General features: G+C 46.2%; 1 protein-coding gene across 1 annotated transcript; it reads left to right on the top strand.

The window, feature by feature from the left end:
• Positions 1-18561: 18561 nt before the first annotated feature.
• CLDN18 (claudin 18) lies at positions 18562-27033 on the top strand. The gene is made up of 5 exons (XM_084529242.1): positions 18562-19131; positions 23760-23924; positions 24254-24359; positions 24605-24715; positions 25155-27033. Exons 1-5 carry the CDS (start codon positions 18912-18914, stop codon positions 25330-25332), a joined length of 780 nt encoding a protein of 259 aa, XP_084385368.1. The 5' UTR covers positions 18562-18911; the 3' UTR covers positions 25333-27033.
• The last annotated feature ends 210 nt before the right edge of the window (positions 27034-27243 follow it).

The raw sequence follows: 27243 nt of genomic DNA, 5'->3' as shown, positions 1-27243 counted from the left end.
AAAAAAAAAAAAAAAAAAAAAAGACAGCTCACAGTGCTGCAGAAACAGCTCTGACTGGTGATAGATATTGATTGACAATGGTGGTGAGTCTGAGCAGACCTGGACCCACCATCCACCTTTCATGCCATTGGCAAGGGGGTGTCATGGATTCACCAGCGGGATCTTGCAATGGTAGAGGGGGTGACTCAGTGGTCTTATTCTTTCCCCCAAGTGTCAAATATTGAGGATTTTCTCCTCTTTAAGGGTGAAGGAGAGCACTACTGCATCCCAGTTACCATCCCCATCGCTCCTCCTGCTCCATGGCCATTGAACACCATTGGGTAAGGTAATTCAAGGCAGTCAACTGGGGGCATGGACTTTTATCCAGCCACCCTACCTGACCAGCTGTCTGCTCACGCCCCTATATCCTGGGACAAAGAAAATACCCTGAGGGCTAGGGAACATGGCTTTCCCACACCAGCTGTGCTCTCTGCTGATGCTCTCCTCACTTGACATCTCTGCTCTCTGCCTCTTGAGGAAACGACTGTCTCTGGGGCACTGCACAAAGACATGCTGCTGTGTGTGTGTGGAAATACCCCATCCCTCCCTGTCATGGCCCCAGCATGCCCATGGCTGTGATAGCCCCGCACACATACATCCTTATGTGCAGCAAGCAGCTTGAGCTGCTGCTGGAGGCTTTCTCAGGTAGGGTCTCACACAGGTGAATGCGAGTAAATTGGGACAAGGCAGGAGCTAAGCAGATCCCTTGTGCTAAAGGGACTAAGACACACAATGCAGAGGAAGAGATCTAAATCAGCATTGGCAGACACTTTAGCAAACTGCCCCTAAAGCCTGCACTGAGTTCTGGAGGCCAGCGAGTGATAAACCCACGATGGAAGAGCATTGAAAAGTCCCACAGGCATCCTTTGTAGATAAACTCTGCAGGTAGCCATTTGCGCTACCGTAATCCCCTGGACACTGAAGCTGTAAGACAGCCACAGAACCTTGCTCTCAAAGGGGAAGAGCTTCCTTGGTCTCTTTACAAAACCCACAGCAAAATATTAAAATGAAAGGCACTATTTAAGTTCAGGCATGATCCGCAGCTTTTGGCAGAGACTTTTGCTTGCTGCTGGGCTATCTCCTTCCCCCACTTGCTGCCCAGACCTGCCCTTGCTAAGCACTGCAAAGAAAGCACCTTCCTCCATCCCTGCTCCTGCAAACCTGTTTTGGGGACTTTTTTGTGCCACCCATCCTAACCATGGTCCTCCCAGGCACTGTATTACCCAGTGCTGGCTGTGGATGAGAAAGCCCCTCCAGATTTGTCTAATGAAAGGCCATCACTGAAATATCCCTTGGTCATCACTGTGCACCTTCACCTTTGGCTCTTTGGCCCATATCCTCTTTGTCTTTTATCCAAGAGGCAAGGAAGGAGCTCTCTTCCACCGTGGGGCAAAAAATGCCCTGATAACTTCTTTAATACCAAATGGCACCTCCCTTCCAGCCTCTGCACCTGCAGGGATTAAAATAGCATTAGGAAGGGCAGGCTGGGGATGCTGTCAGCTCTGGATGCAAATCTGAGTTGCCAGAATTTAGTGAGGAAACCTTGAGAACTGTGTGCCTAATGTAAATTTTTGTGCTCTGGCTGAACCCATGGAAATGGAAAACAAACAAATAATAATAATAAAAAAAATCCTAAGGCTACCAAAATATTTACTCACCATCTCTTCCTACAAAAAAATCTGTCATGTGCCTGTTAAAGGAGGAAATGCAGCCACATTGTTGTAAGTAGAAAGAAGAGGGCAGAGGCAGTAGCACTGATTCTTTGAAGTTTGCAGAGCCCAGCTCCTATGGACAGCATAGTCTGACAGGTCAATAAAAAGGGGGGGAAACGAAGAGCAACAACACATGTAAAATAGGCTAGAAAGGCTGAAAAGCCTTAGTGTGTGTGTAAAGGCTGTCTAAGCACTGCCAGCGGTGCCCTGGCAGAGAGGAGGTGGCCAGGGTGAAGGAACAGCCTTTATATATACATATTTATTTATTTATTTATTTATTTATTTATTTATGGAGAGTTCTCCCATCAGTTAGCCCTCAAGGTGTGCCTGTGTTCCGCTGTGGGAAACCCGTGTGCCATGGGCCACGAGTGTGCACGCCGCTGCCCTCTGTCTTCATGCTGCCTCCTTGGAAAACCAAAGTAGTTCTCCGGATGGAGAAGTGGGAAAATTTCCTCCAGACAACAAATGATTTGGTTCTCTGCCTCGAATAGGGAAAGTCCATCACCGCAGGGCGAGGATTTAGGCCAGGATTGGAGCTGCAGGCCATCGACGAGTTTCTGCTGCCATCCTGTGGCCACGGTCCACGTTGCTTTTTGGATGAGCCTGGTGAAATCTCTCTTTTATGTCAAAGCAGGAGCTGGTCTGAGCAAGGTGGAGGCAGATGTCCCACGTCCCCATGGGACCAAGGCAGCGTGGGCGGGGGCTGCTCCTCTCCACGCTGCTGCTGGCGTCTCCCTGCTATGACCATGCAAATGTCCCATGCCCCTCCCTCCCCTTGTCTTCCACCCCAAACCTAAGATTTTTGCAAAAATATTTTGTCATGCAAGTTTCACCCTAGGTTTAGATCTGCAGGGTTCATTTGTGTTCTCTTCTCCATCATAAAAAGTCCATTTCCCTCAAGGTGTGTAGGCATGTGCCCATCCCTCCAGCAGCAGAGGTCATGAAAACCCAACCAAGCCAACTCCCAACAAAAACTTGTGTCAAATTATAAAACTTTTCATATTCAGGTCACAACCCAGAGAGTTGGTTTATTCATTGCTGTTGACACACTTAAAGTCAATTGCAGCCAGACACTCTTTGCATTGTCAGGGAGCTACAAGGACAGAGGGGCTCACAGTCTGCAGGATCTTCCCCCACATCCAGCACCTCATGTAGAAGCTCATCAGTGAAATGTTTGTTAGCTGCTTTGCAAGTACAGAACCCTGGAAATATTCTTGATATGGCCAGTGACGACTCTGATAGGCTTTTTCATTGAAATTAACCACCTATGTTAAACTGAAATTTTGTCACTGCTTTGGATGTGATTTTTAACAGTTTCCCTACTTGTCATATTGGGAGGCAGCTTGAGAGAATAATAAAGGTGAAAAGGAGGACAAGGAGAAAAAAAAGCTACACTTACAAATGGGGAAGCCCAGGGCTAACTCTGGAGTTTTACCCTGGTTTGCCTGATGAAGAGGAGGAGATGGAAACAAGGTTAATTGGAAGGGAGCAGGCTGCTGCTCTGCATGGAATTCCCACTTGGGTGGTGAGGTTTGGCCAACACAAACACAAAAATTTGACTTCCCCTTGTACTTTTAAATGAAAAATCAATCCAGGATTTTGACTAGCTGTCACCTTCCCATCCTCCTGCCCTTGCTGCTTTCAGGAGAGGTGTTCTGCTCTCTTCTCCAGATGCCTTAACCCCCTCTCTCTCCACAAGCAGTTGGAGGTTTCCTCGCTTTCTCAAGGGCTGTGTTGCAGCATTGGGATGGAACAGACCCCCCAGGGCCCTCCTGGCCTTCTCGAGGACTGCTTCACCTCCCTCCAAAGCCCTCAAGCAAGATTTCTAACTCAAAGACAGAGATGACAGAGTCAAAGATAGGGTGCTGACCCTAACTCAAGCACACACCTTTGGTGCTCTCACAGGAAGCAACCAATAAATCACTTTATTGCCTGCTCTTAAAGCTTCTCTTGTATTTTAGCATCGCATTAGACACCCTGTGACTCTGAAATGGGGGGTCATACAGCCTTTCCTTAATGATATCACATAGGAGCATCTATATTCTGCAGCCCAGAGTTATATTCCAGGTCCATTTCTGTTGCTTTTCCAGCAAAGTTTACTAAAAAACAGAGTTAAAAAAAATAAATAGAAAATTGAGACTTTTACTTGAGAGAAAGAGAGGGAGAGAAAGAGAGCATATCTGCTGTTCTTGAAAGAGCAAGAGACAGCAGCAAAGGACACCAAGAGGACAAAAACATGCAGAGAAAAAGTGTATTTTTTTGGAAGCTGCCTTTTTCTTTGTAACTTTATCATCCAGCTACATGTAAGGCCAGTGGATGATTCTGAATGCTTTCGAATTTAAGAAAAAATAAAAATAAAAATCATTGATGATGAGTTTAAAATACTAATATATAACACCAAGGATCTGCAGGTACTTCCTGTAATAGGGTGGAAAGTGCTCTCCTTCCTAGCAAGGAGCTCCCGTGCAGTGCTGGGACTCACCAGTGGCAAAAGCACAACTCCCAGGCTCCTGGACTGTGTAGGAAGCTGCCTTAGAGGCAGAAAATAAATTGTGAGTCTTAATGGCTATGCAGAGGATGGTGCAAGAGTTTATTCCTTGTCCTCTGTCCCCAGTGCTGAGTGGACTTTGCTGGAGCTGTGCAGGGACATCTGTCCTCATTCCTCACATGCTGCATTTTCCCTTTCATTCATCCTAAAATCAGAGGCTCATGAAATCCTCTCATTTTTTTTTTCCTCCTTTTTTTTTCCTTTTTTTTTTTTCTTTCTTTCTTTTTTTTTTTTTTTTTTTTTTCTTTTTTCCTTTTCTACCCAGAGCAATATAATACAAGGCTGAAAGGCACCTTGAGAGAAGTCCTCTAGTTTGGCCCATTTAACCTTTCTTGGAAATAAGAAATAAACATAAGGGAAAAAAAAAATAAAAGAGGATAATTTAAAAGAGTGCTTTAGATGCTTTCTGCCCACCAATGCAGAGGAGCACTGCCAAGGTAAATTTTGTCTTTCCAAAGAAACCAGAGACAGACACAATTGTTCTCTTCAATGCCAGGCTTTAGGTCTTGAGAAAGCTGGGGCTGTATTATTTGCAAGCACAATTCCTGTATTTCCGGAGGGAGTCTGTTGGTGTCAAAGCAATAAGAAGAAAACAAAGGCTTGGAGAAGAAAGACTTGAAATGGTGTTTGTGACAGATGCATCTGAGCCTTTAGATTCTGGCCACCAAACCCAATGCAGGAATTTACCATCTGTTTGGACTTTAGATGTTAAAAATCACCCTCCTGCCTGCCCCCAGCAGGAATTGCTGCTGGCAGAGCAGGTTCAATATTGTGGCCCCGTGATGGGAATTGTGGGGCTGGCACAGGCACTGCAGGTGTTTCAGGAACTCAGGGAGCCCCAAGCAGTGTGGGGCTCCTGTGGGTAAGAGGGAGGAGGTGGGATGTGGTTATGCTCCCCTTGGTTTCCTTCCAGTCACCTCTGGTTTTACCTCCCAGCAACCTCTCTACCCCTCCAGACTCATTGTGCTGATGAGCATCTGTGCTGCACAGGGTGATTTGGGGACGGAGATTCCCAAGGAGGCTTAAGGTTGGATCAGAGCCTGAAACACACAGAGGGCAGGTGGGGTGAAGAGGAGCTTTTCTGGTGGTGGAAATGATCGAGAGGATGAAAAGCACCATGCCATTACCACACGCAGGGCACCAGCACACACTGATGAGGACTGATACCACAAGATGGAAAGAAACCCTGAGACATACCTTCTGTGAGCAATGCAGAAAGCCTCTGTGCATTGAGAAACTCCAGAGAGAGACCATCGTCCTCTGGCTCTGCCTGTGCCCCGGGCATGGCCTGCCCCAATCTCCCCACAGACTCCCTGCAACCTGCTGAAAGACAGCACCACACTGACTTCCAGAGGCAGACAGTGACAAACTCATTGTTGACTTCTTAAATATGTAGCAGCTGAAAAATGGATTACTCTGTGACTGAAAACAGTCTTTAAATTTGCCCTGGGCAAAATTTGTCAGGGCATAATTCCTCCAAGGAAGGCTCAATTCTTTCTGCCTACCTTGCACAGGCAGAAAAATTTTCATGGATTATTTTCAGCACAGAAATAAATGAAAGAAACAGGCCCCGGTACCCTGCGTTGCCTTGGATTGTTTGAGCAGCAGCATGCGTCATCACCCCTGAAGTCCTTGTGGACAGCAAACACACGGTCCTCTTACAGGAGTGCTCCTCAGCTGCAGACTGTGGGGTCTGAGTGGGTGCCACAACATGCACGTGTGATATCATAGTTTCATTCCACTTTAACCGCAGTTTCTACATTTCCTGGCTTTTAAATACCCAAATATGCAGCCTCAGTGTTGTGTCAGCACAAGGGAAAGGTTTTGTATCAAGTTGTAAAAATAAACGTGCTGGAGGGGGCTGAAGTTGTGCAGCAAACGTGATACAAGATTAGAGAGCATGATTTGTGTCCTGAGTTGAAGGGGTAATTCCCATGCCACCTAGAAGAAAGATAACAAAAGTGGCACACATGATATTTGTATACAAATTTGTGAGTGAAAATAACACAAAGTGATCAAGAAATTATTTAAGGTGGGAAAAGAAGGCCTATCGATCCAAACCTGGGAAAGAAAGGAAACCCAGGCTGGCTGTCAGCAAGCACATCGATTTATGGCCAAGTGCTTTATGAAGAGGCACTCTGTGCCTGTAGCAGCTAATCCCTGGGGACCACTCCCCCTGCCTCACCGAGAATACCTGTGAGTTTGGATTGCAGAGACGGGTTTCTGCTGCCACCCAAAGCCACCCTGCCTAAGGTAACAGGGTCCATTATTTCAGGCAGTGCTCCTATTCTTGCAAAGTGCTGAGCTTGGGAGAATATCACTGCTTAGGAATATATTTAATTGCACTGTTAATTGCACTTATGTTTAGTCTGCATTTGTGTCAGTGAGACAAGGTCCTGTGTCTTCAACCTGTTGCTTGTTCTTCCTTGTTTGTGCAAGCCTCTGCCTGGGGTCCCACATGGAGCTCACTGGGTCATCTCTCTCCTAGGATTTGACTTAAAGCCATTTCCAAGCACCTAGAGAAGAAGTATTATCAATAGTCCTGCCAGATAGGTTCATAAAGGTGTCCAGGTGCCAAATTCAGGCACTAAAGCTGCTGTAGCAAGCAAGGTCTGATGTTCAGTTGTCTTCAAGATCCGCTTGAAGGTCCCAGCTCCTGTGTGCTGGTCTGGTCTTTCTGCTTCCTTTGAAAATGAGTTTGTCTGGGCCATTTCACTGAGGGTTAATATTAACAATGAAAAAACAATTAAAATGGAAAGAAAAAAAAAAAAAAAAGGAAGAGAGAAGACTTTCAAGATAAGTTGAGGTCAGATGGGTCCTGTGCTCGCCCTTTGTCTTCAGATGCTGCCTCCTGTGTTGCTGCTCCTTCAGGGTTTTTCCTTGTCACAAAACAGGGAAACAAACAGCAATTCATGAGTTTTCCTGAATTCTGTTTGGTGGACAAAGCTCTCCCTTCCGTATATTTCCTCCTCCTCCTCTTCCTCCTTCTCCTCCCGAGGGCAAACAGGAGTGTTGTTTCACGGCTTGTGGGGATCAGTTCTGGATTGAGAAGTGGCACAAATTCACTCTGCTTGAGAAGCTAATCTTGCTTGGCCATGCCCAAGAAGGTGTGAAGGGGGAGCTCATGAGCCTCTGGAGGGAAATTGCTCCTTGGTGCCCTTTCCCTGGAGACCCTAAGAACATGAAGCAGTGGCTGCATTGGGAAAACCAAAACATGCCTGCATCCTGCCTCCCTCGCTATGAACACTTTCTTATCCTGCTCCTTTGAGTCACCCCCCTCCACCCCGGGCTCCCTGTGTATTTGCAAGATGCACTCCCTATACAATTTCCTGGTGCACCCAGCATTTCTGGGATGAAGCTTGCTGTGACATGCCCTGTTAGGGGTCACCCGGTGATGGAAGGAGGGATGTCTCAGTGTGGCATGACTAACACTCCTGAATCAAACTTGACCATAGAAATCATGGGCAAGCAATGCCACTTCAGAGCTCTAACCTTATATAGGTAAAGAAAAGCAAAAGTCATTTTGGGGTGGGTCCTGTGGCTAAAAATCAAAGGAAAATACATTTGGCTGACTGACTCTATTTGAATGACCAACACATTCCATCTCAAACACCTTTACATCCTTTCCTTTCAGTTTCCTTTCTTCTTCTAAACCCCCTCATGTCCCTGTAAGCAAAGTTAGAAAGAGAAATGACATTTCAAAGTGAAAAGTAGAAAAAATTAACTTTGCAAAATTCAAGGATGAAGTTTATGGCTTCCCTCTCTCCAGATTATTTTTTAAATCCAGACCTTTAAGAAACCCATCCTGAGCTCCTCTGCAGCCCCACTCACTCCAATCATGCATGTTGCAGTGAGTTCGTTCTTGGCAAAAGACAAACCAAGTCCCCCCAGCACCCCAACCCCAATCTTCCTTATAAATAACAATGAAACTACTGCATGCATAGCCCTGAAGGTGGTTAAAATAGGTTTTACTTGGCCATAGCTTGTTTCAGAGAAGCAGCTGAGGCCTGTACCACTTCCCCAGCTCGTTTTTATTGACCTCCAGCAGGTACTTCAAGTGTTGTGCCCAGCATTTAATCTCCTTCACCACGTAGGGGTTCAGCCAGGCCAGGAAGGAGTGATGCAAACAAAAGCATTATTAGCATCTTATTTGGCTCTTAATGGGTAGAAAAGATGCAAGATTATTTTGGCACAGTAGCACTTTTTTTCTCCCAAAAAAAGGAAGGAAAAAGGACTTTAATTGAAGCCTGCAATGTTGTATAAATGGAAGATCTAAATTTTAATTGAAAAATAATTATAACCACTTAATCATTTTAAATGAGGGCTGTAATTGCAGTCAGTTCATAATAGCCAAATACAGACACTTAGATTCCCGCAATAAAGCAGGGATGGTACAGCTTGATTTGCTAATAGCTCTTCCACTTCTCTCCTCTTTTGTCTCAAAGATTAATTCAGGCAAGGGCTATTAGTGCTGTTAATTGGTTCTGCAATTTAGACCTTGTGCTTGTGAATGAGTGACTGATGCAGACCTATCAGCCAATAATGTGAACGCTTTGTCAATGTGTTCCTCATTGTCCAGCTGAACATCACTCCTCCAGCAGCTCCTCTGCCACCCAACCCCAGCTCCCCAGAGGGATCAAGAAGACTGGGTCCCCTCCAGGGTGAGGGATTCACTTAGCTTTAGATAGGTCACCTAGATGTCTTTGAAATTACGGCCGGCTTATGAATAAAATAATTAGGCAGACAAAGCGTCCTCCTTGGCAGGGATGAATCCTGTATTCGGGAGAAATCTTCGCTGCCGTGCTGGAAGAAGGAGGCTCGGTGGGATTGCAAAGGAGAGGAGATGTGTTAGCTGGAGCGTGGACTTTGCTGATGGGATGGGACTGGTGGCTCCAGCAGGGTCCTGTCGGGAGTCTCCTTCACTGGGGCACCAGGGATGGATAAAGCCAGCCTAAATCACCAAAGTCACAGGCAGAGGAGCAAACCCTACTCTGAAATGGGTGTTATATTTTCCACATGGCCTGTGATGGCAGGGAGGACAGTGGACACAGTTGGCTGGACCTGGGCTAAGCAGAGGCCAGTGGCCTTTGGAAAAAAAACACGGTAAGGCTTCAAACTCAGCATAGCCATTCTGTGGGAGATAAATGGCTGAGATGAAACTGTGCCACTTAGTCCTTACCAGAAACAGTTGTAATTCGAGGCCCAGAACAATTGAAATTGCAGTTCTGAATTCCTTGCTTCATCTTCCTTTTCCATTATGTCCATTTTTAAATTGGTCTTCTCCCAAAATGTTAGGCCAAGGTGGTTGAAGGAATTCAGTCCTTCATTATTTTCACAGTAAAATGCTGTCAGCAGATAAAACTGTCCTTGTGGTTATAGCCATGAAATTTCTGCTTGTGAATGATTCTACCCAATTCTTTTGGCTGGTGTAAATTGGCACCGGCATTGAAACAAAATGAGAGGTGATTTGCCCTTTGCCTGCAGGCAGCTTTTCCATGCATACATATCTTCCAGACCTCGCAGATTGATCAGATGTGAGGCAAAGCTACCTTTAATTCAGTTTATTCAAAGCCATGCCATCTGCCATGGGTCCTGCCTGTCGCCAGGTGACCCTGGCTGTGACAAACACAGTGAGTGTATTTGCGCTCCGGTTTTGGGTTCTATATTTGGCAGTGTGATACTGGGAAAGCTTTCTGTGATTAAGCTCTATTGACTGATACTGAAACTAATTGCAGCCACGACACGCAGCGGGTGAGGTGTGTCACCGGGGCTGGTATCGCTGTGCCCAAAAAGGGTCTGGGAGAGGGAACTGTGAGACTGAACGTGATTTCACCAATACTGTTCCTTTGGAGAAAACGGGGAAAACGGAGAGTGCCATGTTTAAACCAGAGGACTATTGGTGAGACACACAGAGTCATCTTTTCCCTTTTTGGTGTCTAGTTTCGGGCACTATTTTTCCTGAACAAAGAGGAGCAAAAATCAGTATTAGGCATGATATTTATTTTTGAAACTCTGGGATAAATTTTCCTAGGCAGGAGCAACATCTTCCTTGTGGACACTGTCCAAAGGCAGGTCAGAGCGTTGCTCTGCTGCGGGTGCAGGAATGGACTGGATGAATTTCCGAGGTCCCTTTCAGCTCAACTTCTTCTGAACGACCCATCCTGGACCTGCAAGTGCCCTGCATGAGCCTGGCACTGCTGAGACAGGGCTCATCTGTCCTCTCCCTCCCATAAGAGCAGCTCTCCAGCAAAATCCCTGACTGCAGTCAGGTCAGCACCTGTGGAAAATCGTACTAGGAAGGAAGTGGTGAGGGATGCCACAGAATGGGCAAAAAAGCCATTACCCAACAAAGAAAGTCTCTAGGAGAAGGTCTGGACTCTAAGATGTTCTTGTCTCACAACAATACCTAGTGACATACCTGCTTTCTCTTCAAAAGTGATAGAGAATGAGGATATACATTTGCTTTTACGATTATTTCATTCAGGCTGTCTGCCAGACTTGGTCAAGCAGCAAAACAAGCCCTCCCTGGTGCTCCCTCAGCATCCTGCAGGTTCCCACCACCCACCCTTTGGCAGCAGCTCCCTTCCCCTTGGCTCCCAGCCTGGCTTCACCATGCAGTGAGATCCATCTGAATACCTGTTCTGCTGGGGCACTGCCGTTGGCTACATCCTACCCTCTGCTGCACACCATCCTTTGCTCAAGTTTTGCGGTCAAGCATGAGGCAGTGGTCTGTCACACAGCCCCCCTGAGCTTGGTCCTGGACTCAGTTGTGTGTAGCTGAGATGAGAGCGGTCTGTAGAATGCTTTGTCCTACACATACCTACAAACACCTCCCAAATAAAGGGGTGCTAATAAATGCCACCCAACTGGGCTCAGAATCATCAACCCTGCCAGAAAAGGACTAGGCTCTCCATCATTTTTATCTGTTACATTTGATTTAAGCATCTCTGTGCCTGCCCCCCTGAAGTGTGTGGCTGCCTCTGAAGGTTTAAGGGACTGGTTTAAGGGACCTCCTGGCCCCCGACTGCCCAGGCTGGCTGCACCTCTGCTTCGAAGGAGAAGGTAAACAGAGAGCGAGGCGTTCACACCGCCTGCAACAAACGGCCCTTGGTACTGAGCAAGGAAAATTATCTCACCGAAACAGATAAAGGGAAAGGGTAGGTTTGTATGGTGCAGGCCAGACCTCTCCTGACTCCCGTCCATGACGTAGGCTGTGCCTCCAGCTAAAAGTCCCGTCTGCCCTGGCGGCGTGCCCCAGAGCCAGCTTGTGGAGGCTTGTGCGCGCCGAGGGCCTGCCCAGCGAGCCGCCAGCACCATGTCCGTCACAATATGCCAGTCCATGGGCTTTGTGGTGTCCGCTTTAGGAATAGGAGGCATCATCGCGTCGACATGCATGGACCAGTGGAGCACCCAGGACCTGTACAACAACCCAGTGACGGCCGTGTTCAACTACCAGGGCCTGTGGCGCACGTGTGTCCGGGAGAGCTCTGGCTTCACCGAGTGCCGCGGCTACTTCACCATCCTGGGGCTGCCAGGTAGGGACTGCTGCTGGCGAGGGCTGGGAGGGCAGCGCTGTGGCCATGCTGCATCCCAAGTGGTGCCGTGGGTGATCGATGGTGATGGGGAATTGTTGGTACAGAGCGGGGAACCCACCTTTTAGCCATGAGGGACCTGGTTTGGAGGACAGGGCTCTTGGAGGCACCTCAGCTCCCACAACCAAGCTGGGGTTCAGCAGAACTTGTTATTATGCATGAGGTAGCTGAGCTGTTGTCCTGGAAAGGCACCTAGGACTGACCTGGGTGTACACTCGCATGCCAGCTGCATGGTGCATGTGGCTTCCCACCAGAACCACTAATGTTCCTGGTGTCTGAGAAGATCCTTTTCAAAGAGGATAAGTCACTGTTCAGCTCACCCCTAATTTACCTTCAGTTCCAGTTTTTCCTTCCACGGGTGTCATTTCTGTCCTGGTTGAGCCCAGAGTATCCAGGGCTGTGAACAATTAGGTCGCAACAGGAATATCGAGACTTCCTTCTTGCCTTAATACACTGAGGAGAGGGGCACTTAGGTTATTCCATCCATCTACCCTCTGTGCTGCAACACAAGAACAGAGGGAAGAAGCCAATTATACCAGCAGATATTGCAGAACTTCTGCCAAATGACATTTCCAAAACAGAAATTCACCCACCTCTGGTGCCAGGTGCCAAGGATGCCCATGAGCATCTTCCACTTGCTTGATCCATGGCTTTCTGTGGCTGTGGATGGCCCCATGTGTTCACACCTTGTTGTGGGTGCAGGCATGCATTTTGATAGAAAGACATGGTGCTGATCCTGCCTGGGCATCCTGTTGTGAGGTCCCTGGCAAAAGCCATGAGTTGCAGCAGGTGAACCATGGACAACATCCAAAAGGGGATGTTAGAGCAGGGCTTGGATTCATGCTATCACTGTTGTCAAAGCTGAGGCTTCTCCCCAGGGGAAAATGCATGCAGCAAGGGGCAGGACAGGTTGGAAAAACTCGACTCCAGCATGCCAATTGCTTATATGCATAAAGATTAAAGTTGCCTTGCAAGGAACAAATAGAGGTGTAAAACGCAAATCCTCTCCCCATGTAGTCTTAAGTTACACCCACACACACTCTCCCACCACACACTGAAGAACTTCTTCAGTTCATCAGCTCTGAAAGCTTAAAATTATGGAGAATGTAATTATGGAGAATGTAACTCTAGAGAAGGAACAATTGAACTTTTCAAGTGTTCATCTCCAGGAACTACTTTAATCTTTGCAGAAATTGGAGAATCCTTGAGATTTGGGGTCTTCTTGTTGCTGTGCAATACCTTCAAAAATCTCAGCACTGCAGTGCATGATTACTGCCCTTTTTGCAGGTCCCAGCCCCCAGAGTGCTGGCTGTAGGGTGGGCATTAATTTCCTAAAATGCAAATGCACAGCAATCAGTCTGGGGGGTGGATTTCCTGCATTTATCCAACTGGTTGCTGGAGATGTCTCTGTCCCTCCCAAATCCTCTCCTAAATGTTTAGATTTCCAATGAGCCGCTCACCTTACAGGTTCAACAGAGCTACTGGGTGAATTGCTGGGTTTATTGCACAACCAAAGAGAGATTAAAATATATATATATAACAAAACACAACTTTTAAAAATAAAGGTGGGTGGGATCCTGACACTCCTGAAGTTGCAGTAAAAACCCCCAAAGTTGGTGAGGGGTCATTGCCTTCACTTCTGGTGTGTGACTATGTGAATATTCATGTCCTTGTGTCCTGACAAGCTGATTTCTGCGGCCAGTGCTATCAGCACTGCCCTACAAAGCGAGGTGGATTTTTCCTTTCTTTTTAATGAGCAGGGCTTGCTCTTTTTCTCAAGTCACTCCATGCGCCCCCCCTTTCCTCTCTGTTATATATCATTTGGCACTGCCAGTCTCTGGAGAAGCTGGTGCAAAAATAAGCTCCAGGCCTCTAGGCTCCATTCTTGTATTCATCTGCTCCTACGGGCATCTCATCCCACCCGCTGCCGCTGCAGGGCAGCTGCATCCCAGCCAGAGGGGGGCACAAAGTGATGCCAAAAATGAAATTATTAATTTGCAAAGAAATTATTTAAGCAGATTGTCGCAACATTTATTCTAACCGTGCTGCACCTTGATCTCCATTAAACCCCCCTTGCAAACCGCACCATAGTTAATGGTTTGTCAGCATTTCCATTATAAACCCCTATTTATTATTCTGACAATGGCAATTTATATTGGGAACAATAGTGCCGGAGTGAATAAAAATAATAGGACTCCAGCAAAGCAGCGAGGTGACCTGAGTACATCAGCGAAGTTTGGGTTTCTGAGGATTTTTTTTTTCAATCCCTTGCTCCCACAGCAAAGATTAAACTTGCCTTGCCCATCATCTATCTTCAATTTAGTTGGGAATTTTAATTTCAAATAGATTGAGGAAAAATCAAGATAATAGATGAAAATGAGAAATAACAGGTACTTTATGTCTTTCCCCCTCACTGCTCGGCTATAAACAGTCAGTCTCTGGTGAAATGTGTCACTTGAGATCTAAGACTGTTTGTTCTGATTTTGCTTTCTCTTATTATTTTTGCTGCTTGTTTTGGTGTGTGGGCAGACCATACCGTGACTGTCTGGAGGACACGATCTCAATTTGAACATACAAATAATAGAGAAACAGAGGTAGCTGAGCACTGATGAAGGTGATCATTTCACCTATTGCAGAAGTCACACTTTCTGCAAAAATGACAGTTCTTCAGTTGCTTGCAAGTTTGTCAACCTACGATAATGTCAGCAGTAATCTTCCTCTTTTCTATTTTGGTCTCTTTTTTTTCCAGTCATCTTCAGCTACAGCTGTTCAGCCATTTCTGAAAGGGCATTTTGTTCTTGAGACAAAATCCCTTTTGACCCTCCCAGAAAGGCAGCAGAGATATCTCTCAGCTCTGTAACAAAAGGCTGGTGACTTAAAAAATAAGAATATTTCAGATTTTCCAACAGCAAACTTTGAGTCTGAAAGCATCCTGTTAAACTTCTGTAGCTGGTAACTTTCAGTGGCCACGCAAGCTTATGTGACAGGGTATTTGCGTCCTCTAGGAGTTTGCTTGGACTTGTCATGAACTCTAGGCTATGAAGGGTCTTTTGTTGCCTCGGATTTTTTTTTTCCAGTATACTAATGAAATTCTAAAAAGTTATTATTATTATTATTATTATTATTATTATTATTATTATTATTATTATTATTATTATATATTTTATTTCATTTTATTTTTATTATTTTATTTCTATTTTTTTTTTTTATGTACAACCAACTCACATTTTTTGGCATAGTGCTAGGAAAAACCTTGCTCTGTGTTTCTGGATGGTTTTGTTTTGTTTTGTTTTGTGTTTTGAGATTGGGCAGCCCACTAGCCAAGGAAACAGCATTTCTGCTGGATGCTCATAAGGAGGGGGACTGCTAATTGCTGTGTCGGGGCTGAGCTACAGCTCAGAGGCTTGTGGGGAAGGATGCATCTCCATTCATGTCAGCTTTGCTGAGGGACCTCCAAAACCTGTCTTGACCACCTGAAGACCAGAGAGATAGAGGATGCCTGAGATGTGATGGGGTGCTGCCACTACCCCTTTCCACGCCAAGGTTCAGAAAGGCTGGGCGGCTCTTCTCATGCTATGGACCTGTGGGCCACATATTTCAGGAGGTTGAAGTCATCATAGCAATGGCGGGACAGAAAGAAAAGGGTGGGTTTGCTTTATTTCGGCCTGAACAAGCTGGAACTGACTGCCAGGGTGTGAGTTATATTTGCAAATTTTAAAGTCAACATGAGCTGTAGGTGATTTTTATGGGAGAGGCAGTGATAACATTCAGGAGTTGCAATGGGACCAGCGAACGGTTTTGAGATAATACAGAGCTGACGCCTGGGTAGATAAAGCAAGAATGAGCTGAAATAAAGGTTGCAGAGGGGAGTGGTCACAAAGTACCTTTCCTTTTCCTCATTTGGTATGCCTAGGAGTGCGGAGCAGCCCCATTCTCTGCTTCTTGGTGGGGCAGCTTGGTCTTCGCGAGAGATGTGCCACATCGTGCCCCTTCCTCTGATTTGGTTCAGCATCACCATGCAGCAGGGCGAGCCCTCTGGCCCCAAAATTCCACCTCCTTGGTGGAGACTGAATGACAGGTCCATACCTGGGGAGAGGTCCCCTACCTTGCAGCCACCCTGGGACATAGACAACCACCAGGAGTGACTGGAGGTGGATATCAGGTGGTAGTAAAGACACTGAGACATGCTCTACAGCTGCCCACCACCCAATGATTTTTCAGGTTGTGCACTGAGCCAGAAGTTCAGATAAAACCTCCAGGTCATCATCTATTATTGGACTGGGTGCTGGGAAAATGGTGTGAAGAGTTCTTTTTTTTGCAAAGGGAAATGTATTTTTTCTCTATCGTGTGTTGCTCAGAAGCAACCATTAACAACAAGCACACTGCATTTGGGTTTAAAATAAGAACATTTCAGAAAGGCAGAGAAAATAGGCTGGAGGAAGGATTGGGATGGAAACAGGTTTGTGTTTTTTTCTTTTTTTCTTTTTTTTTTTTCTCCATAACTTTGCTACAAACAGCCACCAAGGAAGGTACTTGTGGGGACTTTGAGGCCCTATGTCTACAAACATGATGCGGATCAGAGCATGAGAAAAGGCAAGCAGGTAATGCTGGGATGGCTGGATAGCACCTGAAGCAATATACCCAACGATGAGCAAATAAAAACCCCTCCAAAAGTTAAAAATCCTTCAAACACAGCAGTGCTTGGGGTGCTGAGCATGGCTGAGGGTTCATTTGTTGCTCAGCTCAGGACTCAGAACGACCCTCATTGCCCAAGCCTTGCTGGCTGGAAGAGCTGCTCCAGCTGCAGGCAGCTGAAACCAGCAGAAGGGCTCAGAGGAAGGAGTGGGTGCTCCCCTCCCAGCAAAGCAAACACAGGGACCCAGCGTGCAGCAGGACCACCGCCACCAGCAAGCTGGATGGAGGTTCTTCTTAGGAAAAAAATGGGAAGAAAGTGTTTGTCCTTTGCATTTCACTCCACTATCCCTACATATATTTTCCCCAAGGGGTTATTTTTAGCTGTGACCAGCCCTGGGGTCCATTTGTGTGTGTGTTCACCTCTGCAAGCCATTGCACGCAAACCCTGCGGGGTGACACCAGCCTTGGGAGTAGGAGTGATGTCCCGGAGGAACACCAGTCCCTGGGACATGGCTAGAAGTGGTCTAGCCTGGAAAAAAAGAGATGTGGCCTCTTGGCACTTGGTGGCAAGAAGGAGGGGAGTCCTTTGGACCTGCTGGGCAGCATCAGGCTTGGACACAACCAGCCCTTCTGGAGTGATGCTCGGGAATGGGGACATTTCGGCAACTCCTTCCCCTGCCCCCATCTGCCACAGGCTGTGGGGCCATAAAGGTCAGGATGGGGAGCTGGCTACATTGCTTATTCTAGCCCTTGTTGTCCTCCCAGCTTCCAGGTCCTCCTCAGCCCTTACTTTTCACAATGAATTACCCCAGATGAGGTATGTTTGATGTTTGTGAGTGCGTCTTCTTCCTCACTGAGGATGAGCAGCTCCTATCATCTCTTGTTCTCGAGGGCTCACTTCCATGGGTTTTGGTCACATTATTTCTTTTGCTGGCTACTTCTGACCTTTAGATATGTTGGAGTTGCCCCTTCCCCTGATGTAAACTTGCCAGTGGAAATGACTAAATTTGAATAAAGCTGTTGGAAGCAAAGACATCTTGTGCCTGGCCCTGGAGGGCTTTGATGGCTGTGATCTGTACACAAGATGTGAATTGTCTTTGGCTGCAATAACAAGACCTACCAGACTGCAGTGCAAAAGCATTTCTGCCTGATGCCCACCAGCCCTCTGCACAGTCCCAAAAGCAAAAGGGGTGCCATGGGTTCTCCAGAAGGAATAGCCAATGTGTAACAACCCCACTGTAAATCATCCATCCGCAGAAATCAGCTTCTCCTCCTTTCCTTGTAGCTTTCACACTGTCTTGACCAGGCATTCATATGGAGAGGGATGGTGCCATGGAGCTGGGCTGGATAAAGCAAGAATTTGTTTCTAGGTCAGGGCTGAACTAAATCTCTTGGAGCAGGGTCTTGGATCAGAAGGGATGAGTGTGAAGTCTGGAAGGTCCTTGTATCTCACTGTGCTCCATCAGCAGAGCATCATGGCGGATTTATATTACTCCCCTGAGCCTAGCACTACTCCGCTGTGCCAAGAGATAATTCATTTTCTAATTTTTATATCCCCTGCCCCATTTTCCAGGACCATTGCCCTACCTAATGCAGACAAGCACCTGCAAAAAGGCACTTTCTGAATGGTCCCTGTCCCCCACATGGGTTTTGGTGGGGCCACGTGATAGGTGATAGGGATGTGGGTTGGAGGAGAACAGGGCTGGAGGAGCATTGCTGGGTAATTTGGGGGCTCATGAGCATTTGAGGTGATCTCGGTGATGCCCCAGGAGGCTGCAAGGAGCGACGATGCCCCTGTCTGTGGTGGAGGCCCCATGCCACCCACCAAGCTCACCACTGGTGTCCCTATCCACCTCCACACCTCTTTTACAGCCCACAGGGACATCAGGGCATGGAGGTGTCCCCATCTTGGCCCACTGGCAGATTTACTCCCACGTTGCATAAGCAGAGAGCCAAGGAGGCGGTGAGCTGTGGATGCTGAGCTCTCCTGGGAACATGCTCTTTCCCCCTGCCCCTCTCAGCACACTCATGCTGTGCCAAGCACGCAGCAGGAGCCCGATGGGCAGAGAAGGGTTTCAGCGGGGGCCGGTGTGAGCTCTGAGTGAGTTGCCCAACACTTGACCGAGCGTGGCCGCTTAGCCCGGGAAGGACAAGCACTTCTAAAGGACAAAAGCTCATATCTCGGGCCCTGCCAGCACAAACCGACCCAGCGAGAGTGAAACCGGACTATCTTGCAAAAACACTTTGTGCAAACACACCGCTCAATGGAAAGCATCTGATAAGGGTTGCTGCGTTTCTGGTGGCTCAGTCGGGAGGACTTCGGTGCTCCCATTAGGTCTGTGGCTTCCCGGGGCTGTCTCACCTCCTCTTGCTGGGGGAGACACCATGTCCACCACCATCTGCCAAGTGATGGGGTTCATCGTCTCGTCGCTGGGGGTTGCGGGGTGCATGGTGTCCACTGCCATGGATATGTGGAGCACGCAGGACTTGTATGACAATCCGGTCACAGCCGTCTTCCAGTATCAGGGACTGTGGAGGAGCTGCGTGCGGCAGAGCTCAGGCTTTACAGAGTGCCGGCCGTATTTCACCATTCTTGGGCTGCCAGGTAGGGCAAAAGATGCACCAGGTTTAACCCAGGAGCTCTCCTGTAGCTCTGCACCCACAAACAGGAGCAGCAATTTTAAAGCATATTGCAAGGAATAAAATTTCCAGGCTTCTCGGTGCACGGGCATAAAAATATGCACGTATTTGTTACCAAAATAATACCTTCACTTGGTGCAGACCACAACTTGGAGCATGTGTAGGTGATCTCTGGATGAGTGCCATGGGGCTCAGCTCCGTTACTGATGTGAGGAGAGTGAGGATGCTTGGACCTCCAGATACTCTGCCCCTTTGGATCAGAGCCCAAGGAAAACAGCTGCATGCGGTTATTGTGTTGTTATTAGAATTGTGGTTTCTGCTGAAAACAATTGTATTATTTTTCCCATAAAATACAGATCTTTTCTGCAATGGAAAAAATCTTCCTCTGAGCAGTGTGGGCAGGGCGAGGAGGGGAAGGGTGTGCTCAGTCACAGTGGAGTTTTAGTGGTTGCAGCAGTAGGTTGCAGAGGGGTTTTACTTACTTGTTTGCTTGTGATTTCCACGGTGTCAGGTACAAAAGGAGCAGCTTTTCCCACCTCCCTGCATGTGAGGGTATTCCAGTGTTCCTGAGCTATCTGGAGCCATGGGAAGGGGGCAGCCAGCCTGGCTCCCCGTGCCTCCCTGTGCCCTATGGCACCATGCCCTGCCACCAAGCACCAAATACAGTTCTGAGCGCCTTTTTCACTCTTGGGGAAATGTTGCAGCTAGGTGCAAGCAAGCACCACTGCATGCAGACCTTTTGCATCTGGTGCAGAAGAAAGTACAAGGCAGTCTCCCAGCCCGTACACTCACGCATGCCCACCCTTCTCCCCTGCTGCAAGGAAGGGGCAAATGTTGTGTTGAAGACCAGGATGCTGGCGTGCGGTTTTTGCCTTTTGAGAACAGGCTGTGACCATCCTGAGGGTTGTGATGGAATAAATGTGTTTCTAGGGCTCCAGCCTTGGGATTGTCAGGTGACTTATTGCTCATTTCATTTGGCAGAAAAAAAATATATTTATTAAACCATACATGCACATGTTGATCTCTACATTTACATACCATAATAATGCTGCCTGTATGTGGTTGTGCTTTAAAAGAGCATTGAGGCAAGGATTACTTCGATGCTGATTTATCATTATCAAGGTTCTACTTTTCATTTTATTTTTAAGTGATAAAGCAACAAAGAAATGTGCAAGGCATTCACAGACAATTTCTGTTGTGTCATAGATATTCTGTCAGTTTTATTCTCTTTATCTGCCCATTTAGTTGATGCTGACCTTAAAACATAGAGAAGGAATGCTCTAGCTTCAATTTAGTTAACTAAAAAAAAAAAAAGTGTTTTCCCCTAAACTTTCCATATTCCATTGATCACACTCATCATAAACTTACATTTTCACCTTTGTATTTTGTATTAGTAACAGAAATGCTGGAGGTGTTAGTTTGGATGACTTTAAGTTGCTTTGCTTTGTTGCTTTGTTATCACCTTTCACTACTCACAGTAACACTGGGGGGAAAGACAGCTCTCCAGTTCCACTTAGGACTGAAAAAATGTAGTAATGCAAATTGATTCAAAATTTCAGACTTTTATTTATTTATTTATTTATTTATTTATTTATTTATTTATTTATTTTGGTGATGTGCATTGATACTGTTTTCTGGCAGACAAACCCTTTGTATGGAAATCGTGTATGTGCAAAACGAGCAATCATATATGCACAAGTAAGAGCACAGCTATTGTATCCCATGCAAAACACACATGCAAAGACAGGCAGGTAGTTTCTGTGCTTGGCTTCAACTACAGGGCAGCATGGTAGCTAGTTCTCCTGGTACAATTATTTTCCTCAGCCTCCTGCTTTGTTTGTCTGCAACCTTCCACTCCTTTCTGCTAGAGGAGGTCACTGCCTTTGAAAAGCAGCTCTCTTCAGAGGACTTCTGATGGATGCCAGAATTCACTTCATACTGCAGTGCTCTCACTTTTGGTCCCAGGATCCTGGTGAAGGGGTCTTAATGCCACAGCAGACCTGAGAGCACTTTCTTTTCCTTGCCATCCTTTTGCAGAAACAATGCATAAATGAACCCCGTGGCACTGACATCCTGCAGAGAGGAGTGACTGCTGATTGCTTTGCACTTTGTTGTGCCCTGCTGTGTGTCCCTTCTCTACCTTTCTGATGGTGGCAAATTGCTGCTTTTCAGTGTAGATCCATCACACTCGGACTTCAGTGCTCTAGCAGAAGTCCGGTGTCTGCACGAGATGTTTGGCTTGGCCTGCCCATTGTGCCCTTTCACGGGCACTCAAAGCCCTGGTAACATCTTTCCTGGGAGCCCACGATATTCTGGTGAGGTCTTGGCTTTGGATCACCTATTCCTGAAGGGCTTGGACCACCCTAGTGATGGCACATAGGGACCAGAAGGTCTGTAGAAAACATCCCAGGAACAAAGGACTGTCCCAGAGGCAGACCCTGAAGGCTACAAGGACCTGCCATCAGGATCCCTAGTGTCTTATGCTGCCTTATCGGCCTCTGTTGCCCCTCCTGAAACCAAGCAGTTAGAAAGAAACTTTAGTGATTGTAAAGACAAATGAGTATTGTGATTTTCTTCTCTTTACAGCTCTCTGCTTTGCATCAGGTGCTGCACGAACACCTTTTGAGGGCTGATAAGGCATATCCGCCAGCTTCTTGTTCTCGGATGAATAATAACTAGTGAGCTCGCACCTGGGGGCTGATGAATGGGAGATTGAAAATCCCAGGCTCGTTAGCACTTGTTATCAGCTGATAAGGGCAAATTGAGTCATAAGAGCAGCAGCCCCAGTGGGACTGCCAGATGGGAGAAGGTGATGTAGTCCCAGCTTGTGGGATGGCAAATGGCTGTTTGTCCAGGCATTGTGGTTCCAATGTGGTTCTGGTCAGGCTCCATACACCTTGCTGTCCTGGGGAGTGCTTGTAAACGGTTCCCTTCCCTTCCCTGGGTCAGCCCAGTAAAAGGGATGATGGGCAGAGTTACCATAGCCACTGGGGCTGTGAGATATGTTGCCTGTCGCTCTCAGTCACTCACAAACTCTTGTCATCTTCCCCGAGTGTCATGCACAGGGAGGCATCAAAGCCAAACCCAGGGCTGTGAGAGCTCATGGCAGGGCAAAAAGAGGCTTCAAAGTGTCCTGGCCAAGTCACAACAGCCTTTGAAATACTTTTGACAACATCCTCCCAGTGTCCTGCCAGCGCTGCCTCCTTCCTATCTCTGCCAGGGTGGGGAGTATCAGGCTGTAAGCAAGACAGGATATGTGCCCGTATTAGAAAATCATCTTGGTGTTCAAATGCCCAGGCTTTTCCCTTCACTTCTATATTTTAAAAGGTACATGTTCCCCTTTGCTTTTCCCCCTACTTTTCTACTTAAGCCAGGAGGAGCCTGGAGGGGTTTTGCTGCCTGATGGTCAGCAGTGTTCAGCTCCCACCAGCATCACAGCTTGCCTCCAACCAAGCAACCCCACCCTGATGGCAAAATGATCAATAAATTCAGAGCTAGGGCATTTGCGTGTCCTATTAATTAACATGGATGGGTGTATACAAGTCTAATATTACAAATAAGCAATCAAAGGACATGCCGGGGAGGTCGTTGCTGAAGCCTTGTTGCTGTCCCTTGGTCTATGTGCAGCATTGGTCAAGGTGATTTTCTCTTGTCCTGTTACATGTGTTTTTATTATAAAGGAAGAACATACAGAACTCTGCTTGGTGTCACAGAGTGGTTGGAATACCATGGACAGCTGGGTGGAGCTCTCTGTGCTCATTGTAGTCTGGGGACAAAAAAAATCTTTCTCAAATCAGTTCAGTTATGGAAAAATTCCATTTTTTAAAAAAACAGATCAGCCAAACAACAACAGAGCATTAGTGTGATGTAAGTTAGAGGTGCAGCAGCGACGCACATAAATACAGAGAGATAAAATGAGCAAATCCTTACAAATTAAATGAAGAAAAGAAGGTTTCTATTCCACTTTGAAATGCAGGTAGAAAATTGTGGTATTTCTAACACTATAGCTTGGGGCTCCTGCAATATTTAAATTAAGGACCTGATATATTCCTGCAATGTTAAATATCCATTATCACACTGAGAATGAGTAGGAATATCAGTATCTTCGGATAATTTAGGCTTTATTTTAACTTTCTCACATTAGAAAGTCATGATTTTTCCACTCCTATGAAACATTTTTCAATGCAAATGCAATCAGCTGAACTGCTTTATTTGGAGTAGCAATAGAGAAGGCCACGTAAGCCTGATTCACACTTGCCCCAGCTGTATACCAACCCCTTTCCATCAATTTCAGCTGAATAAATCATGACCAATGCCCATGGACATTCCCCAAAAAAAGTTGTTTAAACCATCCAACTCTTTGGGAAGTTGAGACAAACAGCTGCATTTCCAGAGGCATCCCAAATTATGCTGAGAGTAGATGTGGTGCCCATTTTCCATGGGATGGTCTTTGCTTTCAGCATATTAAACTTTTTTTTTTTTTTTTAATAATATATATATATTATTTTTATACATAAATAGTCTTTAAAAACTTCCCAGGCTCTGTCAAATCTCAATTCATTTGCTCATTGTGGCTCTTAATTTGTTTTGCAGCAATGTTCCAGGCTGTGAGGGCCCTCATGATCGTGGGTATTGTTCTGGGCATCCTTGGCCTTTTTGTGTGCATTTTTGCTCTGAAATGCATTCGTATCGGCAACATGGAGGATTCTGCAAAAGCCAACATGACTCTGACCTCTGGCATCATGTTTATTGTTGCAGGTAAGTGGGTGGTGTTGTGTCTTCCACATGCAAATCATTGTGTTTACCGGAAATTGATTACTGGATCAGTCTTCAACACATCTGGTCACAGGCATTTCTGCTGGTAGGACTTGGGATTTTGAAGTATAAAGTTTTATTCTTGCTGCTGGAATGTAAATATGTAGAAATTGTGTCAGAAATGCAAACACACAGTGGGTCCCCACTTCTCCATAAGGTACCATGTCAGGTCAAAAAGCAGTGTCTCACCCAAGCTGTAAGGTGTTTCCTCAAGGCCCAAGGTGATCACTTGTATTACATGGGTCTCAGTCAACCCTTCTGTCTGATCTCAGGTCTGTGTGCCATCACCGGAGTGTCTGTATTTGCCAACATGCTGGTCACAAACTTCTGGATGTCCACAACCAACATGTACCAGGGAATGCAGAACGTCCAGAACAGGTAGGTGGTTGTTCAGCTCAGAATGCTCCATGGTGCAGATTTCCTCAGGGCCAGGGCATGCTGCAGCTGAAGGAAAAACAAACTCCGGGTGCATATTAGTCTGGTCCCATGACTTGGAAGATTCAATGAACCTCATTCCTATCTGCACTGGAGATAATTAGTCTGAGCAAATTGACTGGGATGTCAATGAAGAAACACCCTGGAGCATGGTCAAAGCAGTAACCATGCACATTGCTGTTTTGTAGGTACACTTTTGGCTCAGCCCTCTTTGTTGGTTGGGTGGCAGGCGGCCTGGCCCTCGTAGGAGGCATCATGATGTGCCTTGCTTGCAGAGGAATGATTCCAGAAGAATCCCGGTAAGTCTGTCTGTGGTGGACACAGGAAGGTATTGCATGAGGCCTTGGGTGGCAAGATAGCATGCAGCCAGTACACCACAAGACAGGTGTAGGCATAATGACCCCATTGCAAAAGTTATCATGATTAACAAGTCTTATGAGGAGCTGATGAGGGAAATGGTTTCTTTTATCTGTAAGAAAAGGAAGCTCGGGGAAGACCTTGGGAGGTCCTTCACTCAGCCAGTGATTTACTCACAGGAAAGAAAGGATAGGTTTATGAAAAAACGTGAGAGAGACTTGTAGCCTGTCTGCGGGTGGTTGGCGCTTAGCATATTCAGCGACTCCAAGTTATGACAGTACAGAGTTTCCCAAAACCCAACAGCAAACAGGAACACAGGGTGCAGCACAGGGGAGTCACAGAGTCTGCAGCATCTGATGCCACCTCTCATGTCTCTTCCAGTTACAAGGCAGTGTCCTACAATGCATCGGGGCGGAACATCTCCTACAGAACTGGGCCCTATAAGGTTGGTTCGGGGTACGAACCTGAAACGAAGACTAGGAAAGGACAAGGGTATGAAGAAGCTCCTCGAAGCGAGGACGGAGGACGCTCGTACCCTTCAAAATATGACTATGTCTAGTAGACTTTCTGAGCTTGAGGTGTGCTGTATTTTACAGAACATTTTACAGTTTAGAAACAAGTATACACAAACAAAGAAGTATGTAAATAGGGTTGTGTTTTCTATTGTTTTTCCCCCACTTGGAGGTGGTATCCTAACCACATTGGTTTTATTTGGCTGACTGCTGGCATGCTCTCTCTCAGCATGCCTATAGCAAAAGTAATGTCTCTATGCTTTCAGAGTAGAACAGTTTCTTCATATTTTACATATAAACTCTGATAGCCAGGACCAGGGTTCTGCCTTGTGCCATTTTCTAATTCACCTAAAAGTTTTCAATTCCCATTTAGTAATGGTCCTGTTACATTTGTGGTCACCTTGGATGTCTGTGATTGAAAAACACATACTGAGATTGTATACAAAAAAGCCTTAACAAATCAAGAAGCTAAACCAAAAACATTGTGAAAAGCAGAAATTATAATCTGAAAATCTCCTGTATTATTTTGTGGTGTATTGAATGAAAATGAAGTCATGTCCCTTTGGTGATGGCCAATACATACAGACCATGTAGTCATGGCATTTTTCCTCCCTGGGCACTATTTCTACTCAGACACACCTTTGCTTTGCTGGTGGTACTACAGTGCTGATCTGCTGTGATATTTAATCTGATTTATGTTACTTAGACATTTTCTATAACCCGTGATACCAAAGTGTATTTATTTCTTCAGATCTCACTGGGGGATATACATAATCCATTGTTATTCCTATGCTAGACATTTGCTGTAGTAGCTGAAAACCTGTGTGTGACTGGTGTTCCTGCAGATGTGATCGTTGATGAAACCAGAAGAATTTCTCATTTAGAATTAATTAGAGTTGCATTTGGAGCAGGAATCCCAGGGAGCACTAGATGTGTAACTCCTTATTAACATCGGGACTTTCTTGTGTTAATTCCTCCCCAAATAATGTGAAGATTAAATCCTTGGTGGGACACTGCCCCTTCCAGCCTCTCCACAAGAAAGGATATTGATTTAAAGGGGCTGAAGAAAGAGACATAAGAACTCAAGAAAGGGTCTATGAGCATAGTGAAGGGTACTGAGGGATAAGCAAAAGAGAAAGCAAAAAAGAGTCTGAACACTCCAAAGTAGCCATTTTGATAGATTTCTGCAACAGGTTTTCGTCCCACTTATAACAGTTGTAAGTTTTTCACAGGCACATTTGTTTTGGCTAAACACTGATAGTCCCTTGGGTAGTTTCATGTTGTGGAGGTATCATGGGTAGAGCCGAACATTTCCTTGGAGTTTGGCCTTCAGAGGTGGAGGGAGAATGGTCAGCACTGGGGCTGCCAGTCAGCAGAGGTGACCACCATGAGGAGAGAGCGGAAGGTCTTCCATCCAGCAGAGGGTCCTGGCCCTTTCTCCGGTGGGACTCTGGTCGCCACTGCCACCTGGGGAAACCAGTGGATGCCAGTGCTGACTCTTCCATCTGTACTAGTGGAGGACTTGTTTTAAGGATTTGTTCTGAAAGGAGACCACTTCAGTTGTGCAAAGAGAAACACTGTCCCCTTTAAAATTAAATATGCAGTCTTTCTGACGGATTTTCCCCCACATCTCAGTATAGACTTAGCTTTTTTGCTTTTTTTCTGCATGCTGGATTTTGTTTTGTTTTGTTGGTTGTTTATATTTTTTACTTTAGTATTAAAAAAGAAAAGGCCTTTACGACCCCAAATCATTGTTTTCATTTGTTCTTTCCTCGCCATGAACAGAAGCTGCCAGCTTTCTTGCTCAGCCAAACTTGCCCCATGTAGGAATATTTGCCCTCACTGTGGACAAGCTGCCGGGGGAGCTGCAGGCAGCTGCTCCTGAACCAGATTCATCTGATTAAAGCATTTACTGGGTCTTCCCAGCTGGAAAACCAAGTGATTTTCCTTGAACTCCC

The sequence above is a fragment of the Aythya ferina genome (genome assembly GCF_964211825.1).
Source record: "Aythya ferina genome assembly, chromosome: 9".
Taxonomy (NCBI): Eukaryota; Metazoa; Chordata; class Aves; order Anseriformes; family Anatidae; genus Aythya; species Aythya ferina.
Note: the sequence above shows the minus strand (reverse complement) of the source record. Positions and strands in the feature narration are given on the sequence as shown.